The sequence below is a fragment of the Gopherus evgoodei genome, unplaced genomic scaffold (assembly GCF_007399415.2).
Source record: "Gopherus evgoodei ecotype Sinaloan lineage unplaced genomic scaffold, rGopEvg1_v1.p scaffold_34_arrow_ctg1, whole genome shotgun sequence".
Taxonomy (NCBI): domain Eukaryota; kingdom Metazoa; phylum Chordata; order Testudines; family Testudinidae; genus Gopherus; species Gopherus evgoodei.
In genome coordinates this window covers 2,068,536-2,087,488 of record NW_022060016.1, presented here as the reverse complement: position 1 = coordinate 2,087,488, position 18,953 = coordinate 2,068,536, and the positions used below count along the sequence as shown (strand labels likewise).

The following is an 18,953-nucleotide window of genomic DNA, read 5'->3' as shown; positions in this document are numbered from 1 at the left end:
CACGCACAGTGTGTGTACAAGATCGCCGCATGAGGGGTGCCGTTTGGAGGAACGCGTTGCTGTGCCCCCACAGGCATGAGCTCCCATGCACCATTCTTCTCAAAATGGCGTCCACCATCCAATACTGGCTTTGTCTCAGTGTCGGATGGGGGGGTAAACCCCCAAAAGAGGATTTCCCGGTTCAAAACCGGGTTGGCAGCCTCCCTACTAGGTGCTTGTGCTCAGAGGGGCATGCGTCACAGTCTGAGGTGGTTGCCTGTGGGCCTGGGTCCAATTGCGGTCTCCAGGCCTTCAGACATTGTCGCTTCTTCCCTCCCCGAAGCAGGAGCGAACGCTGCACTTGCTGGGCATCTCCAAGACCACAAAGGCACCCCTGGTGTTCGTCGCTGGTGGAGAAGGAATGGGGGCAGGCGCCCCGGTTCTTAAATCCCGAGACTCTGGGCATAGTCCCGCTCTGCGGGGAGAACTAACCTATGAACCAGTAAACTAGTACGGCGACAGAATCACGTACGCAGTCAATACCTGCCGGTTCTGAAAGAACAAGGATCGTTACGGACACCAAGACCACCGCATGGCCTGAGTCGGAGTCAAGGAGAAACTGGAGGGGCACCGGTCCACGCTGGAGTCCGAGTGCGAGGAGGACAACGGCGCGGGCGTCGACCAACGGACACCACTTGCCATCAGCCAAGTGCGGAATACACATCGGGGACGTCGACACAGCGGTGAAAGACTCGTGGCACAGCCGTGGCTGGGTTCGGGCTGAGGGGCTATAAAACGGCAGCGGAGACACTCAGGCTCAGGGTGAAGCCTGGGCTCTGAAATCCCACCATGGGGCCTCTACACGGCAACGTTCAGCCCGAGCCCCCCAAGTCTGAGTCAGCTGACCAGGCTCTGAGACTCAGTATTAGGGGGCTGTTATTACAGTGTAACCGTATTCATAGGGACCAACTTGGCCTCGCCAGTCCAGTTCCTTGCACCTATTCTAGATCTTTATCATAAGCGGCGTTCAACAAGCTTATATGTGGTTTTACGCTGGACACAGCCAGGCGCTCTGCACTCAGGACATAAGAATGGCCATACTGGATCAGACCAAAAGGTCTATCCAGCCCAGTATCCTGTCTTCTGACAGTGGCCAGTGCCAGGTGCCCCAGAGGGAGTGAACCTAACAGGTCATGATCAAGTGATCTCTCTCCCGCCGTCCATCAGGACAGTGTTGAACTAAGGGGAAGCCGGCGACCTGGGGCACCCTCTCTTTCCACACAGGCAGCGGGTTGATGCATTGGGCTGAAAAAAGGGGGTGGGTGGGGGGTGCAAATTGCTAGCCTGAACTGGGGGAGAGCGGGCGGCTGAGCTGGGAGGGTTCACCCTGGTGGGCACGGACTAGGCTGTCATGCTGTGAGCAGGTGGGAGAGATGGGGGAGGCAGGGGGAGCAAGGTACATTTTGTGGGTGGGGGGAGGGCATAGGTGGATTGAGGTGTGTTGGGGGAGTGAGGTGTGTTTTGGGGGACAGGGAGAGTGAGGTGTCTTTAGGGGAAGGTGGTGTCTTTGGGGAAGGTTTGGAGGCGTGGGGGAGAGAAGTGTATTTGGGGAGGGTGGGGGAGAGATGTGTTGAGGGGGTCAAGGTACATTGCTGGGAGCAAGGTGTATTCAGTGGGAGCAAGGTTTATTCAGGGGGCTCCAGGGGGGAGGGAGAGGTGTATTTGGGGAGACCTGGGACAGCATGTCCTCTCGGAGGGGGGGCGGGGGGGAGGAAAGGGAAGAGCTAGATGTATTCCAGAGGGTCCTGGGTGGGTTAGCAAGGTGTATTTAGAGGAATCCAGGGGAGATAGTGGTATATTCAGAGGTCTGGGGTGGGGGGCTAGTGAAGTGTGTTTGGAGGGGTTAGGTGTGGGGGGGTGTCATAAACAGATAAGTAAGGGTTAATAGAACAGGAGTACTTCATGTCTCTTTTACCTGTAAAGGGTTAACAAGTCCAGTGAGCCTGGCTGTCACCTGAGCAGAGGAGCAATCACAGAACAGGATACTTTCAAACCTCGAGGGAGGGAAGTTTGTGTGTGTGCTGTTAGTGTTTGGTTGTTGTTCACTCTGGGGGCTCAGAGGGACCAGACGTGCAACCAGGTTTCTCTCCAATCTCTCCGATACAGGCTCTTATAAGGTCAGAATAGTGAGTACTAGGTGATAAGGTGAGTTAGGTTATGTTTGTTTTCTTTATTTGCAAATGTGTATTTGGCTGGAAGGAGTTCAAATTGGTATTTTGCTGAAAAGATTCTAATTTCTACTTGTATCCTTAGGCTGGGAGAGTGTTCCCAGTGTCTATAGCTGAAAGACCGTGTACCTATTCCATTTTAAATTTACAAAGCTAATTTTTACTGTTTTTCTCTCTTTAATTAAAAGTTTCTTGTTTAAGAACCTGATTATTTTTTATTCTGGTGTGAGCCCCAGGGGACGGGGTCTGGATCCACCAGGGAATTGGTGGGGAGAAAAGAGGGAAGGGGGAGAGAGAGGCTAATTTCTCTCTGTGTTAGGATTACTTTCTCTCTCAGGGAGACTCTGGGAGGGGAAGAGAGAAGGAGGGGGGAAGGTGGATTTTCCTCTCAGTTTTAAGATTCAAGGAGTTTGAATCACAGTGATCTTCCAGGGTAACCCAGGGAGGGGAAGTCTGGGAGAGGCAATGGCAAGGGAAAGGGTTTACTTTCCTTGTGTTAAGATCCAGAGGGTCTAGGTCTTGGGGGTCCCTGGGCAAGGTTTTGGGGGGACCAGAGTGTACCAGGCACTGGAATTCCTGGTTGGTGGCAGCGCTACAGGTTCTAAGCTGGTAATTGAGCTTAGAGGAATTCATGCTGGTACCCCATCTTTTGGATGCTAAGGTTCAGAGTGGGGAATTATACCATGACAGGGGGGATATATTCAGAGGTCAGGGGGAGCGAGGTGTATTTGGAGGGGTTGGGGGGCATGGTACATTCAGAGGTCTGGGGAGCCTGGTACATTCAGAGGTCCAAGGGGGAGAGTTGTGTATCCAGGCGGTGTGGTATATTCAGGGGTCTAGGGGGGGAGCGGAGACTAGTGAAGTATATTTGGAGGAATTGCGGGGGGCAAATGAGATGTGTTTGGAAGGGTTGGGGGGGTGTGGTATATTCAGAGGTCAGGGGGTGGCTAGTGAGGTATATTTGAAGGAGTTCAGGGTGTGTGTGAACAAAATGTATTTGGAAGAGTCGAGAGGGGGTATATTCAGAGGTCAGGAGGGCTAGTGAGGTGTATTTGGAGGAGTCCGGGAGGGGGTGAACGAGATGTATTTGGAGGGGTCGGGGGTGTATGGTGTATTCAGAGGTCGGGGGCGTGGTGTATCCCGGGGACGTGGTGTATTCAGAGGTCGGGGCATAGTATATTCAGAGGTCCAAGGGGCGTGGTGTATTCAGAGGTTGAGGGGCATGGTGTATCCAGGGGGCATGGAGTATTCAGAGGTCCAAGGAGCAAGGTGTATTTAGAGGGCATGGTGTATTCAGAGGTCAGGGGGCATGGTGTATCCGGGGGGCGTGGTATATTCAGAGGTCCAAGGGGAGTGGTGTATTCAGAGGTGGGGGTGTATGGTGTAACCGGGGGGCCATCACTCACTCACCCTCGGAGCAGTACTCCCCCCTCCAGCCAGGCAGGCAGACGCGGGCACCCAGCTCGTCGCAGGCATAGTGCCCGAAGGGGTCGTCGCGGGGACGGCAGTAGTCGGAGCAGCCCTCGCCGTAGTAGTGTTCGTCACACAGCACGTGGTAGGAATAGCGCAGCTCGCTCTGCTCACCCAGCTGCACGTCCTGGGACCAGTCCTCGCCCACCGCCAGCCGGCGCCGCGTGGCCAGGCGGCTGATCAGATTCTGGGCATCCTCTGATGGGTTGGGGGGGGGGGGTGGAAGAGGAGAAATGGACAGTCAATGAAGAGCCTGGGAAAAGCACAATGCTTCCCCTCCCCCCTTCCCTGCAATGACCACCCCCCTCAGGAGGCAGGACCAAAAACCAGGACCTTCAGCACAAAGGCCTGAGCCAGACACCGCTGAAGTCAAACGGCCTTGGGACGAGGCATAGACATTGCTCACTTCAGCTGAAGGAGGAGCTCCATTAGCCAGCAGCAGTAGTAAGGCCATTATCCTCTATACAGACCAGCCACTAGAGGAATACACATAATACTGACCCAACATGTGACATCCCCACCCCATATACACCCCACAGTCATGCAGCAGGAATGTACTGAATGCCTCTCTTCTCTTCCCCAGCTCTGCCCTGGGTAATGCCCTTTGATCCCTACCCAGAGGAGGGGTCACTCTTCAAGAGTCTGAGGGCAGGAGGGAGCTCTGCGATCACCCAGTGTGACCCCAGTGTAACAAGGCCAGAGAACTTCCCATTGGAGCTAGAGCAGACTGTTTAGTAAGACATCCACAGTCTTAAGTTTAAAATCATCAGGGATGGAGAATCCACCAAGACCTGTGGTCAGTTGTCCCAATGGGTAATGCCCCTCACTGTTGAAATTGTGCATCTGATATTGCCACCTAAATATTTCCAGCTGCAACTTCCAGCCTCCAGATCGTATTTGATGTTTCTCCATGAGACCAAAGAGCCCTTGATTAAATATTTGTTCCCCCTGTAGGTCCTGATAGATGGAGAAGAGGTCATCCCTGAACCTTCTCTTTGCTAAGCTAAATAAATCAAGCTCCTTGAGTCAGGCACGACCAGGCAAGTTTTCTAACCCTTTGATCATTCTCGTGTCTCTTCTCTGATTCTTCTCCGATTCACCAACATCCTCCTTGAATGGTGGGCACCAGAACCGGACACGGATCCCAGCAGCAGTTGTCCAGGACCAAACACAGAGGGGAAATAACCTCTCCGCTCCTACGTGAGATTCCCGTTCATACATCCCAGGGTCACCTTGGCTCTTTTGGCCCCAGCGTCACACTGGGAGCTCACGGGCAGCCAATTATTTGTTCCCCCATACCCAAAAAGGTCTTTCAGAGTCACTGCTTCCCAGGAGAGAGTCCCCCAAATTCTTTCTAATTCCCATAATGAACTCGCTGCACCAGCTCCCCTCACTCCATTGGCTTAAATCCCAGCCCCTAGGCACGTCCCAGCCCCCAGCCCACCCGGGATCCCTTCTCCATCCGCTACCCCACTGAGTGCCCCTCACCCATGAATCTGCCCATCTGGCAGCCGCTTGCCCTCTGCCCAGGCAGACTGAATCATAGCAATGTGGGGCCAGAAACCATCTAGTCCAGCCCCCCTATGTCGAGTCCGGACCAAATAACCCTAGTTCTGAGGGTGTTTGTCCAGAGACAGGAATTCCATAACCTCCCTTGCAAGCCTACTCCAGAGCTACCCTCCCCTGAGAGCGCCGAAGAGCTACCTTCAATCTCCCTTGCTGCAGATTAAGCCCATTTTTTCTTGTCCGCCCTCTAGCCAGAGTCGGCTCCAGGCACCAGCCCAGCAAGCAGGTGCTTGGGGCAGCCAAGGGGAAGAGGAGGCAAGTTGGGCTCTTCAGCGGTGGGTCCCTTGGTCCCTCTTGGAGGGAAGGACCTGCCACCGAATTGCTGCTGAAGAAGAAAGCGGCGCTGTGGAGCTGCCACCGATCGTGACTGTGGCTCCCCCACCGCCGCTTGGGGCAGCAAAAACCCTGTAGCCAGCCCAGCCTTCAGCAGATGTGGAGAACAACAGATCCCTGTCCTCCTGAGAACAGCCCTTAATGTATTTGACGATTGTTCTCAGATCCCCGCTCAGTCTGCTTTGCTCCAGACTAAACAGGCCCCGTTTTTGTAACCTCTCCTCCTAGGGCAGGTTTGCTAAACTTTGGATCCTTTTTGTTGCTCTCCTCGGGGCTCTCTTCAATTTGCCCACGTCTCTCCCACAGCGCAGTGCCCAGAACTGGACCCCACACTCCAGCTGAGGCCTCCCCAGTGCTGCACAGAGCAGGGCAATTGTCTCCCATGTCTGACATATGACACTCCTGTTAATACGCCCCAGAATGATAATAGATTAAAACAGCACCACACTGTCGGCTCCTATTCAGTTTCATATCCACTAGTTTCCCCCCTGTTTCTTTTTCGACGCTATTATCCCCTGCCCAGTTATTCCCCAAGCATTTGATTTTTCCTTCCCCAGTGAAGGATTTCACACTGAATTTCCTCTTGTTGATTTCAGACCAATTCTCCAATTTGTCCAGGTCGTTTTCCATTCCAATCCTGTCCTCCAAAGTGTTCGCGACCCCTCCCAGCTCGGTGTCATCTGCAGATTTTATAAGCATCTTCTCCACTCCATTGTCCAAGTCATTAAGGAAAATATTGAATGGTACGGCCCCGGGACTGACCCCTGCGGGACCCTTCCCAGCTCACAGCAAACCATTGATAACGACGCTCTGAGCACAGTCTTTCAACCAGCTGCGCATGCACCCGATAATTATTCCATCTAGACCCACACGCCCCTAGGCTGCTTAGGAGAAGGTCATGTGGGATGGTGCCAAAGACCCTCCTAAAAAAATCAAGATACATTGCATCTAGTTTTACACACACACACCCCCGATCGAGTAGGCCCATGACCCTGCACACACCTAACAGATAGGGCCATGTAGGTGTACCCACAGCACGTGCCCCACACCCAATTACACCTTCTCCCCACACAGCATTCCCCCCTCCATCCACCTGGGACCCCACTTTGTCCCCACTCCCTTGCAATCCGTGACACTAGCACCAACCTGTAAGGGGAAAGAACAATGCCCCCTTCTTGCCCCATGTGTCTGGGGAGGGGCCGACCCAGCCCAGGCAGGAAGGAGGTCAGGCACTGCCTCTGGGGGAGGGCCTGTGCCCATTTGCCGTTCCCATCTGTGCCAGAGTTCCCACCACACCCCCTTCTCCAGCACTCGCTCTCCTGCCTCCAGCGCCCCCACACACACCCAGCACCCTTCCTCCCCACCCAACCCCTGACCCTTACCCCCTCCTCCCCCCCCCCAGTTCCCACACCCCTCTCTCCTCCTGCACCTCTACCCCCACACCCAACCGCCACACCCAGCACCCTGTGGAGAATGTGGGAATGTCTCGTAACATTTTAAGGAACAGTGTGTGACTCAGTTTACCCACTGCCTGGGAAGGGGTCAGTGCCTCCTCTGGGGATAGGGGGATTGAGGCACATGCGTATAACAGCTCTGCCTGAGGCTGTATCTATCCTGCAGAGCCTAAACCGGCATTGCTCCCTAGTGTAGACGCAGCGTATGCGACAGAAGGAGTGCTGGCCTGTATGGTAGCACCAGCTCCCCGACTGCCAGAAGCACTCTGTGTCTCCACTGATGGCTGTGTTGGCATAGCTGAGCTGGCTAGGGGGACAGTGGCTTTTTCACACCCCCGACCGACAGGAACCCTTCACCCCCAGCCACCCAAGAAAGAAGAGCTAGGACCCAGCAGGGCTGCAGGGGTGAGGACAGAAACCTAGGCGGTACTAGGCCTAGGTATAGAGACACAAGGTGGACTCCAGGAGAGCAGGGAATATCAGGGCAGCTGCTTCTGCCCAGATTAACTCGGTCTTAAGCTTGGCTTTTCCATGCACACCTCAGCACTCTCCGAGGCTAGATTCCGGATGACTAACCAATGCTCCATTATCCCGAAAAGGCTGCCTGGTCTCAACAGGCGTATGCTCTGGGTGCACAGAGTCTGAACTCAGCTGGTCTCTCGATAGAGCATCCGGACAGAAACGAGGTCCCAGAGCTTTGGGAAAAGCTATGCTCAGGCAAGGCAAGACCTAGTGGTCCTTCTAAGTCAGTGGTTTTCAACCAGGGGTATGCACAACCCTAGGGGTACCCAGAGGTCTTCCAGGGGGGTACATCTACTCATCTAGATATTTGCCTAGTTTTACAACAGGCTCCATAAAAAAGCACTGGCGAAGTCAGTAGAAACTAAAATCTAATACAGACCCTGACGTGTTTATAGTGCTCTATAATACGATACGGTACACTGAAAAGGACAAATATTTATATTCCAAATTGATTCATTTTATACCTATATGGTCAAAATGAGAAAGTCAGCAATTTTTCAGTATCCGTGTGCTGAGACATTTTTGTATTTTTATGTCTGATTTTGTAAGCAGGTAGTTTTCAAGAGAGGTGAAACTCGGGGGTACGCAAGACAAGTCGGACTCCTGAAAGGGTTACAGAAGACTGGAAAGATTGAGAGCCACTGTTGTAAGGGACTGGATGAAGGCCAGAGCACTGAACCCATATTGATCCATGACAGCTGGCGGCAGAGTGGAATACTGGATGCACCAGTAGTATTTTGCATCCAGCAACCACTGCAGAAAAAACAAACAAACAATCAAACCACCAAGGTTAGTGAAAGGAAACAGTAAGGCAAATGGTGTGGAAGACTGTAGAGCTGCACAGAGCAAGAAGGGGAAACGCTGAATGGTTAAACGAGGCACAGATGGCTGCACGGCTAGAGAAGGACTATCGGGCAACAACCATGGCCCAGACCCACAAGGGGTTCCGGGTGAGCAGCCTAGTTTGAGAGCAGAGAAGAGGGGAGAATCGGAGAATGCCCCAACGTAAGAGCTGGAGCAGCAAAGGCTGGGGCTGGAAGCAAAGGAGCTTCAGATGGAGGCACCGAAGCTGGAGCCAGCCAGGTCCAGCACGCTGACCAAGAACAAGACGTGCGAGCAAACAACGAGTCGTGACAGAAGGATGCATGCACCGGAAATCAAGGCGCCAAGGAGCAAGAGTCCATGCGGAACCCCAGCTGGGAGATCTACTCCACAGATACTACATTACTGCCCCATCTGGAGGAGGGTGGGGATAGAGATGCCTTCCTCGCAGCCTCGGAGTAGGCTAGTGATCTGAATCCAATCCCCCCCTGCAGATGGACTCCGATGTCTCATTCCCATAGCAGGGCCCAAAGCCATCAGGCGTCTAGTCAAACAGATGGGGCAGATACTGGGCACTGGGTGCAGTGCCAAGGGGCCATACTGCTTATGCCTGAATTGACCCCAGGACAAGTTTTGGGTGGGGGGGAGGGGTGCAGAAAACCAGGGGAGGGACATATATGGAGGTTGCCACCCCGGTGGGAAAAATAGCTCCACCAGCGGGGTACAGGTGCAAGAGTCACTTCTCTGGAGACTTTGTTAGGTTAGAACAATTCCACCCAGCATGGCCCCCGTGAGTTTAAAAGATTGAATGGTTTACATGAAGGTGGGAGGCTTTTTTGAAAAGACCAGCTCCAGGGAGTCTTTTGGGGCTGTCCTCTGGCCTGCGCCCGTACAGGAGATCAGACCAGATGATTGCAACGGTCCCTTGTGGCCTTGAGAGCCATGAAAATACAGTTAGTGGATCAGCAGTCTAAGGATCTGTCTGTCACAGGCTGATTGGCACATGAGTTCGTGGACAGTACGTCCAGTTATTAAACAAGACTCAAAGAGGATTGGCCTAGGCAAGGGCTGGGGGTGGGGGGTTGTGGAAGCACCCCAGATGTGGGATTTGGATAAACCCAAACTAGGAGGGGACAGCTGACCTGGGTAGCCCCTGGATCCCAAAGGTCTAAGCTGCAATATCTGCAGAAGGATGGGCCGTAACAGGCTGTACTGCCTGAGCCTCCGTTTCCTGGGGCCTGCCCAGAACCGAAGGGTTACTCCATCATCTGCCCAGCCAGGAAGGCAGCCTGTACATCAGCTGTGTGAGTGACAGTGTAGGAGAAAGATGTTACTCAGCCGGCACCTCTTGTGCATAGGATCTGCTGGTAGATAAGTCCCCACTCCGCACACAGGGGCATGCATCCTGTCATACTCTCCTGGCCCCAGATCCAGCTGATCCCCAAAGGGAGCGAAAGGTGGGAGCTATTCGGGGGACAGCGGGACCCTGGAGCCAATCCCCACGTAGTAAAGCCATATCGAACACTGCAATCTGGGGCAGGATCCATGTGCGAAACCCATGCCCCGCCTGGCAGCACAGAGTGCTGGGCAGATTCTGGCAGTGCTGTAAGTGGGGGACCCTGGACGAAATCCCTTTTCCTCTACTTTTCAGAAGGGACGCTGCAGCTTTGAGCGGATGCAGCGTTCTTGGAGCTGTGTTGGTCCCAGGATAGGTGAGGTAACTGGGGCTTTAAGGCACAGTACAGCCCTTCTCCTGGTACAAACCAAAGGCTTCAGGCAAGAACTGAGGGGAGCCACACAGACAGACTCGGAGGTGTCAAGCAGGTGGGAGGGAGGGGAAACTTTTCCACCCCCCTACCCGCCACACAAGGGAAACACTGGTAAGCTCACCACACCTTCCCATCTGTAGACCGATATCTAGTGGAGTGGGGCAGAGGAAGGACCCTCTCCCAGCTCCACCCAGGAGGCATAAGTCTCACCAGGCGAGCTCCCTGGAGCCTGCATCTGTGACCAAGGCAGTTACTTCCCTGCCTGCCTACATTGGGGAAACTGAGGCAGAGCTGAGCCTTGCTGCGGCTGGCCGAGCGCGCGCAGGGAGGGGCACTGCCAGAAGTGTGAACCCTGTCAGAGGGTGGAAAAGCCCAAGAGAAGGGTATAGCAGCTGGGAGGCTGCTGATGATGGAAGAGACATCTTTTCACAGGGTGGTAGATTCTCTTAACCAAGAGGCCCTGCATCACAGTGCATTGGGGGCAGGGAGGGAGACAATGACTTCTGCTCAAGAGAGGAAATGGGGTCCTAGCATATGCACCCCTGCTTTACCTGACCCTGGGACACCCAGAGCCACCGCTGGGTTGAGTCCAGCTCAGAAGGGAGACAAACCTTCCCTGCTCCCCGCCACAAAACTATTCCAAGAGGCACTTCCTAGCCCATCTTAGCCTGCAGCGCAGACGGCTGACACCTGGAGGAACAGGAGGAGGTAAAAGCAGCAAAGAATCCTGTGGCACCTTAAAGACTAACAGATGTTTTGCAGCATGAGCTTTCGTGGGTGAATACCCACGTCAGGAGGAGATAGCGGCAGGGCCTGATTTCAGCCTCAAACCCAAAGGCTTTAGGGGGGCAAAGGGGTGTAGAGAGGAGGGCATGAAAGCTTCCCGTGTGGCCCTTGCTGGCGTGACCTAAAGAGAAGACATGTGGGATGGATTTGAAATGGTTCTGTCCTGCTGTATGACAGCTGCATGTTGTTTAATGAGTAACAGCCATTCTGCAAGACACTAGAGATTATCTGGCAGAACGGTTCTCCAGGGAACTGGAGACGTTTGCCCTGGCGTGTTCTGATGACTGCAGGAGAATGCTAAGCTGGAGGGAGAGGTAGATATGCTGGAGGGTAGGGATGGGGTCCAGAGTGACCTAGACAAATTGGAGGATTGGGACAAAAGAAACCGGATGAGGTTCAACAAGGACAAGTGCAGAGTCTTGCACTTCGGAAGGAAGAATCCCATGCACTGCTACAGGCCTGTGACCGACTGGCTAAGCAGCAGTTCTGCAGAAAAAGACCTGGGGATTACAGTGGACAAGAAGCTGGATATGAGTCAGCAGTGTGCCCTTGTTGCCTAGAAGGCTAACAGCATTTTGGCTGTATTAGTAGGACTGTTGTGAGCAGCTCGAGGGAAGTGATTATTCCCCTCTATTGGGCACTGGTAAGGCCACACCTGGAGTATTGCATCCAGTTTTGGTCCCCCCCCACTACAGAAAGGATATGGACAAATTGGAGAGAGTCCAGCAGAGGGCAACAAAAATGACCAGGGGGCTGGAGGACATGACTTATGCAGAGAGGCTGAGGGAACTGGGGTTATTTAGTCTGTAGAAGAGAAGAGTGAGGGGGGATTTGATAGTAGCCTTCAGCTATCTGAAGGTGGGTTCCAAAGAGGATGGAACTCGGCTGTTCTCAGTGGTGGCAGAGGACAGAACAAGGAGCAATGGTCTCAAGTTGCAGTGAGGGAGGCCTAGGTTGGATATTAGGAAACACTATTTCACTAGGAGGGTGGTGAAGCACTGGAATGGGTTCCCTAGGGAGGTGGTGGCATCTCCATCCATAGAGATTTTTTAAGGCCTGGCTTGATAAAGCCCTGGCTGGTATGATTTAGTTGGGGATTGGTCCTGCTTTGAGCAGGGGATTGGACTAGATACCTCCTGAGGTCCCTTCCAACCCTGATATTCTATGAATGCAGAATCCCAACTTCAGAATAGGTTCAAACATCCCTAGATCACTGTGCGGGGGGAGAATCGCACTCTGTTCCAGAAGCAAGGTGAAGAACAGGGGAATTGTTTGTGATCTTTTTATGAACGATGTGTGACTCAGTTTACCCACTGAGTGGAAAGGGGCCAGTTCCTACTCTGGCGACACTGTGGAGTGAGGCGGGGCTAGAGGTCAGGCAGACAATGGCTCTCTCTGGGATCGACCTAAAAAAAATGAATGGAATCCACACAGATGAATGGAAGATCCGTTCATGAGTCCTTCGCCCCAGCCGCCCAGGAAAGAGAAGAGCTCGGACCCAGAGGGTTGCTGGGATGAGGACAGAGATGTAGGAGGTACCGGGGCTGTGTTAAGAAAACTTGGCTAAAGACTCTCCGGTGCTGGATTTCTTGTGACTAATCAGTGCTCTGTTGTTCTGAAAAGGCTCCTGGTCTCACCACACACATGCCCTGGGTGCATGGCTCCCCGAACAGGTACAAGTCTCTACAATAGTCTTATCATGACTGCACTCTCAGTAGAGCACCAGGACAGAAACAGGGGTGCCAGAGATGAAGACCCAGTCTGGGGGTTGGAGAGCTGCAGAATTCGCCCTTGGGAAAGGCTATGCGCAGCTTGGCAAGAAATAGGGGACCTCCTAAGAGACCGTATGAAGGCTGGAGCAATGATAGATGTTGATCTATGACAACTGGTGGCAGTAGTAGGATACTGAATGCACCACCCACCCAACCCCCACGCCTCCCAGCAAACAACTTTCCTAGGAATCGCCAGAGGATTCTGGATCAGAGCTGAGGCCCAGCTAGCTTGGTATCCCATTTCTGACAGAAGCCGGCACTAGATGCAACACAGAAAGAGGTAAAGATCCTGCCGTAGCCGAGGGGAAATAATCTGCTCCCCACTCAGATCTCACTCTGGTCTTTACTAATTACAGATCTTATGCCTCAGAGCGGGAGGTTTCTCCTCTCTCCTGTACAGGCTCTTCTAACCCTGCATATTCTTGATCTCTACACAAAATGTCCGAGAACTTTTTCTTTCGTGCTACTAACGCAGCACTGCTGGGTGGGTTGGCAGCAGTAAGGATGGAACTGGGGACCTCTGGATTTAAAAGCAGGAGCTTTTCCTGCCTGAGCTAAGAGACCCAGCTCTCCAATCAAGGCTACAGCAGACTCTTCCACCCTATGGGTATGTCTACACTGCAAAAAAAAGGCGTGTTCTTAACTCACGTTCTTAATTTGCATTAGCTGACCTGGGTTAAAACAGCAGCAAAGATCCAGCCGATCAGCTCTAGACTCCAGCTGCTAACCTGAGCTAAGAGAAGGATGAGATGTTGCTTACCTTGTACAGTGACTGGAGGTCAAACTGGGTGGTCCATACACACGTTCGAGTGGGTGGGGTACACGCACAGCGGTGGAGTTCGGAGTCTTTTGGCTAGAAGTGTCCACACGGCACATCCGCGCCCTGGGGGCTCTTTGTGTTTTTCCTGCAAGGGTGTCTAAAGGCCAAGCATGCCAGCATGCTCTGTTCCTCTTCACCGCAGAATCAGAGTTAAAGGGCTCCTGGCATGTGCTTATGGACGACACCTCAGCGAAACGCAGTCTCTTCTCCTTCGAGTCATTGTCTATATGCACATTCCACTGATGTGGCTTCAGTGCATTGAGTCTAGGAGAATAAATACTCAAGTATGGGCCTGGTGAACGCAGCTTCCAAGCTGGAGACTTCAGTAAGTACCTAGTGCTTAGTGAATGAATAGATAGCGCCCCCAGTAGCTGCCCTGCATGTGCACACATTCTTTGAGGAGGCTGCTGAGGTTCTGCTGGAACGAGTCTTAAAAAGGATGGGGAGTCCTTTGCCCCCTCAAAGCAAGGCCTCACGTCGTCAGAAATCCACATGGACAAAGGCTGTGCCTCTCATCCTTCCTACGATGGCCACAAAGGGTCTAGGTGAAGATCTGCATGGCTTCTTTCTTTGCAGACGGGAAGCCGGAGCTTGGTTGACATCTCAGGTGTGAAGAACAGGCAGCGTGAGGCTTAGGAAAGAACATGGGTAGATGGATTTGCTGGCTCAGACGGAATCCTGTGACTACCATTTGGCAAGAACTTTGGATGGGTTCTTAAAGACACTGGATAGCTGACTATAGAATAAAAGAGGGTCTGCCAGCCGCGCTTGACTCCCTCCTACCCTCCTCACCCAGCTGATAGCTACCCTGAATGCCATTTTCACAGACAATTGCAAGACAGAGCACAAATCGCCATTAGTTTGAATGGAGGGTCCATCAGCACTGAAACAAACAATCAGGTTGAGGTCCAATTTGGAAACCAGAATAGGTGGAGACCCACCGATCAGGCCTTTTAGAAATTCCAAGATCACTAGGCGTGAGAAGGTAGATTGGCCCGCTGTATGGGGAGGAGGTTTAGAGATCACGGCCGAGCATTCCACTGGGCTCTCGCTGATGGTAAGTTAAGCCATTTGAGTTCCAGTCGATAATCCAGGATCACAGACATGGACGCCTTCTGAGCGTTCAGAGACTTGTGACACCATCAGTAAGAAATTCTCAGCCATTTTTCAAGGTACATCTGTCTTGTAGAATCTGTCCAGCTGCCAACCAGGATATCCCAAACTGCAGAGAAGCAGGACTCTCAACAACCGTCCAGCAGCCCAGCTCTGAGATGAGGAGATTTCAGCTCCAGATAACTTTCTCCTTGTCCTGTGACAATAGGTCTGCTAACAGAGGTAAGGGCTTGAGCCGAGAGCCAGAAAGTCTCCCGATGTCAGAAACCAAGACTATCTCAGCCATGCTGGGTGCTCTCAGGCCGAGACTGGGGCCGGGACAATCTTGGTTTCTGGACATCCTGAAGGTGTTGTTTCACCTCGCAAATGGCTCTGTCCACAGATAGTGCCAGTCTGAGAAGATGGCTTGAAAAATTGAGCCCTTGAGTTCCCACTCGTGGTTCAAGGAGACGTACCTGCTCCAACCGTCTGCTGTGGTGATCTGAAAACTGGGTAGACGGACAGCAGAGAGAATAATCCAACGTCTGATGCCCCAGCTCCACACCTGGACAGTTTCTTGGCCAAGCAGGTTGGACCTCCCTGGCTTGTTGAGATAGAACATGGAGGTGGAGTTGTCTGTCATTATCTGGGCATGCTGACCTGCAATATGACTCAAAGAGGAGTCTCCAGGCTTCAGTAGCACCATGAGCTCTGAGAGGTCGATGTGCATCTGTGTCCTCAGGGCTTTCACAGGCCCTGTGTCTGCAGCTTGCCCATATGTGCTGCCCATCCCAAGAGCGATGTGTCCATCACCCTCATCCTGGGTAGGTGGGGAGGTGCAAAGGGGTGTTTGCTGGGTCTTTCCACCAAACCAGAGATGATAGACCCAACGGGGGCACGGAGAGGGCCATAGCCAGATGATATTTTCCTGGGATGCAGACAGTCCTCGGCCAGCCCTGCATGCATCGGAGGTGTAGTCTGGCATGAAGCTAGAAGACCAAGAAAAGCAAGGAAAGTTCTCCCAACTAGAGTTCTCATAGTGGTGGCAGCGGAGTGGGAGATCAGGGATGAGAGATTCTTGAACCTGGCCCAAGGTAGGAAGCCCCTGGGTTTGAGCAGCGCACCAGTGAACTCCAGGTTTGGCACCAGGCTGCCAATATACTGAGCAGCCTTTGAGGCCCAGTGCGGTGACTTTCCCTGAACCAGCCAACCGTCCCAAAGAGGGCATACTGACATGCCTTTCTTGCTTCAGTATTTTGCTGTAATCTTCAGAGTTTTAGTAAATAACCTCAGGGTGGCTGAGAGGCAAAGGGGTAAGATACATACCAGTAATGCCAGTGACCTACCATGGATCTCAGGTACCTGCTATTGGATGGTATCATGCCTATATGGAAGTACACATCCTGAAGGTTGAGATATACGAACCAGTCCCCGGAGAGGGAACAATCGAGTTGTGGGTCACCACACTGAATGCCAGCTTGTGTATGAACCTGTTCAGTCTAAGATGGTCCTCATCTCAAAGCAGGGAGGTGGATGGTGAAAGTATTGGCTGTAGAAGCCGGTTCCCTGCTACAGCAGCAGGGCCTGTTCTGTTACTCCAAGAGGCTCTCTCTCATTCTAGAAGACCCTAATAAGAGTGGTCCCTGAAGAGGAATGAGGTGGCAGGTTGGGGTCAGGCACTGTGAGGAAGTGAATAGGGTAACCTTATGATGTCCAAAACCCACTGAGCTAAGGTGGTGCAGGACGATTTCTAAAGGAGGGAGCTAGCTCTGAAGCCAAAGGAGTGGTTTGGATCTCTGGCCAACCCATCAAAACAGGTGTTTCTAAGGAGGAGGGTGGGATGCCCGGATCGATGAGGCAGGCTGCCTTCTCCTGCGGAAGCGCTGTTTCTTCCGGAGGGGTTCTGTGGACCTGTGGTGGGAGAAGGGTGGTCAGATTGTTCTCTGAGGAGCAACGGTGAAGTTCACCACTCCCGGGTGACATGACAATCCCTCGGTGTTTACACACCAACTCCTAGAAGGAAGCATTTCAGACAGCAACAACCAGAGCACGCCCACCGCCATGGCCACGGAACGAGATGCAGCATCGTTGGCTCCAGCCAGTGCAGCTGGCAGACCACTTTTCGTTACCGACTGCCTCTCAGCAATCCCAGGATGGCTCCATCCTGCCACCATGGCTACACTATGATCTTTAGCACCCTGGCTCAATCAGAGCAACACAGGGATGACAACCTCAGCCAGAAACACCACCTCCAGCTGCAGCATAGACACTTGTTCCATTGTTCTTACAGTTAGGAAGTTTTTCCTGACATTTAATCTAAATCTGCTGGGCTGTTGTTTGAACCCACTGCCCCTTGTCCTGCCCTCTGTGGGAAGAGAACAACTTTTCTCCATCTTTCTAATGGCAGCTTTCTGAGTATTTGAAGACTTCTAACGTGTCCCCACGCAACCTCCTCTTTTCCAGACTAACCACACCCAGCTCCTTCAGCCTTTGCTCATACGGTTTGTGTTCCACCCTTTGACCATCTTTGTCGCTCTCCTCTGGATCCTTTCCAGTGTCTCTACATCCTTCCTGTACAGCGGTGACCAAAACTGGACACTGTACTCCAGCTGAGGCCCACCCAGCGCCGAGCAGAGCAGTACTGTCACCTCTGTTGACTTCCTCCATGGGTAGGAGCAACACCATTGCTTTTCTCTTCAAGAGGCCTTGGAACCTGTTACAACCATCCGTTTGTGGGGCTGGGGCGGGGGGCAATGCTGCTTCATCTGGTGATGAGGATGACGATGGCAAAGCAGTTGGCCCTGCTGGGTCTGCAAAACCATGCTCTGAAGTGTCCCCAGCCTCTGTTTGCCAGAAGCTGGGAATGGATGACAGGGGATGGATCCCTTGATGATCATCTGTTCTGTTCGTTCCCTCTGAAGCACCTGTCATTGGCCACTGTTGGACCACAGGATACTAGGCTAGATGGACCATTGGTCTCACCCAGTCTGGCCATTCTCATGTCTATCAGAGGAAAGAATGTTTTGTCCTTGCTCCTCTTGTCAGCTGGGAGAAGGCTGAGCTGGTGCCAGCTGAGTTGTCGCAGACGTGGTTGAAGGAGTCTTTGGCGTACAGTTCCTGTCCAGGTAGTCCTGCCTTCCCATGAGATGGACACAGGGCCCCCCCCAAGAGGGCCACATGGGCATAGAGGGGAGCATACCATGGAGTGATGGGGTCCCAGTATCGATCCCTGGAGTGGTTTTTAGAGCTCTGGTGGGAGGTAGAGGATGATGGTGGCCCTTGGGGAGTACCTGTGTGGTTATCACCCAGGGCCACCAAGGAGAAGAAATATGCTAGGTCCACAGGTGGCACTGTGATTGTGAGCATCATGGGCGGCTTGGTGCCGTCTCCAGCCATCCCGGGACGGTCTGGGTGAAGTCAAGGGAAGCAGCAGGTCAGGTCTCAGACTCAGAGGCCGCTCCATGCCGCGAATCTACCCAATGCTGATAGATGTTGCGGGTGGCCCACGTTTCTCCCCTGGGAGGAGGCTGCCTCTGGTGCTGCTGACACAGTCTGCAGGAGTCGGAGTCCTTAAGCCAAGCCAAGGGTCAGGGCTGGAATGAGTCAGAGACCAGGGGCAGGGATTAGGAACAAGAAAGGAACCATGGCAAGGCAGGAACCAGGGGGAGATGACAATCGGTAACGAGCCTGAGCTCTAGGGAGAAGAATGGCACCAAGTGGGGTGTGGGCAGTCGGAGCCAGAGTCAAAGCTGGAGGTGGGAGCTGAGCAGGACCGGAGACGTAAGAGCATGTCTCTTGGTTCCTCCAGCCAACCTGGTGGGCCTGGATCAGATGCTGGCCCAATGGATTTGTGGTGCAGAAGGATCTGCCATCTGGCCTCACCATCCTTTACGGGTCTAGGAGGTCAAGGATCTGCATATTTTCTAATCAAACAGTAATGAGCATAGAATATCAGGGTTGAAAGGGACCTCAGGAGGTCATCTAGTCCAACCCCCTGCTCAAAGTGGGGCCAATCCCCAGACAGATTTTTGCCCCAGATCCCTAAATGGTCCCCTCAAGGATTGAACTCACAACCCTGGGTTTAGTGGGCCAATGCGCAAACCACTGAGCTATCCTTCCCCCCTGTGCTGCCATATGGGCACCAACTGCTCTGTCGTCATGCCTGGAGGTGGTGGAGAGGAACCGAAGGCTGTACCCTGGCTGAGGAGGCCCAGTGGGCCGGCCCACCATATGAACACTGCTAGGTAAGAACCCCTGGGCTGGAGGGTGAGGGGGAAGGACCCCATTAACGAAACATGCATGTGGACAAACATGCAAAGGAAGACACATTTTGCAGTGCA

General features: G+C 53.1%; 1 protein-coding gene across 1 annotated transcript in view; it reads right to left on the bottom strand.

Moving 5' to 3' along the window:
* The window catches only part of DLL3 (delta like canonical Notch ligand 3), a 298,037-nt gene that overhangs the window by 258,258 nt on the left and 20,826 nt on the right, over positions 1 to 18,953 (bottom strand). The window contains exon 4 of the mRNA XM_030544684.1: positions 3,618 to 3,875. Within this exon, the coding sequence (XP_030400544.1) occupies positions 3,618 to 3,875 (258 nt within the window). The remainder of the gene's footprint in view (positions 1 to 3,617; positions 3,876 to 18,953) is intronic.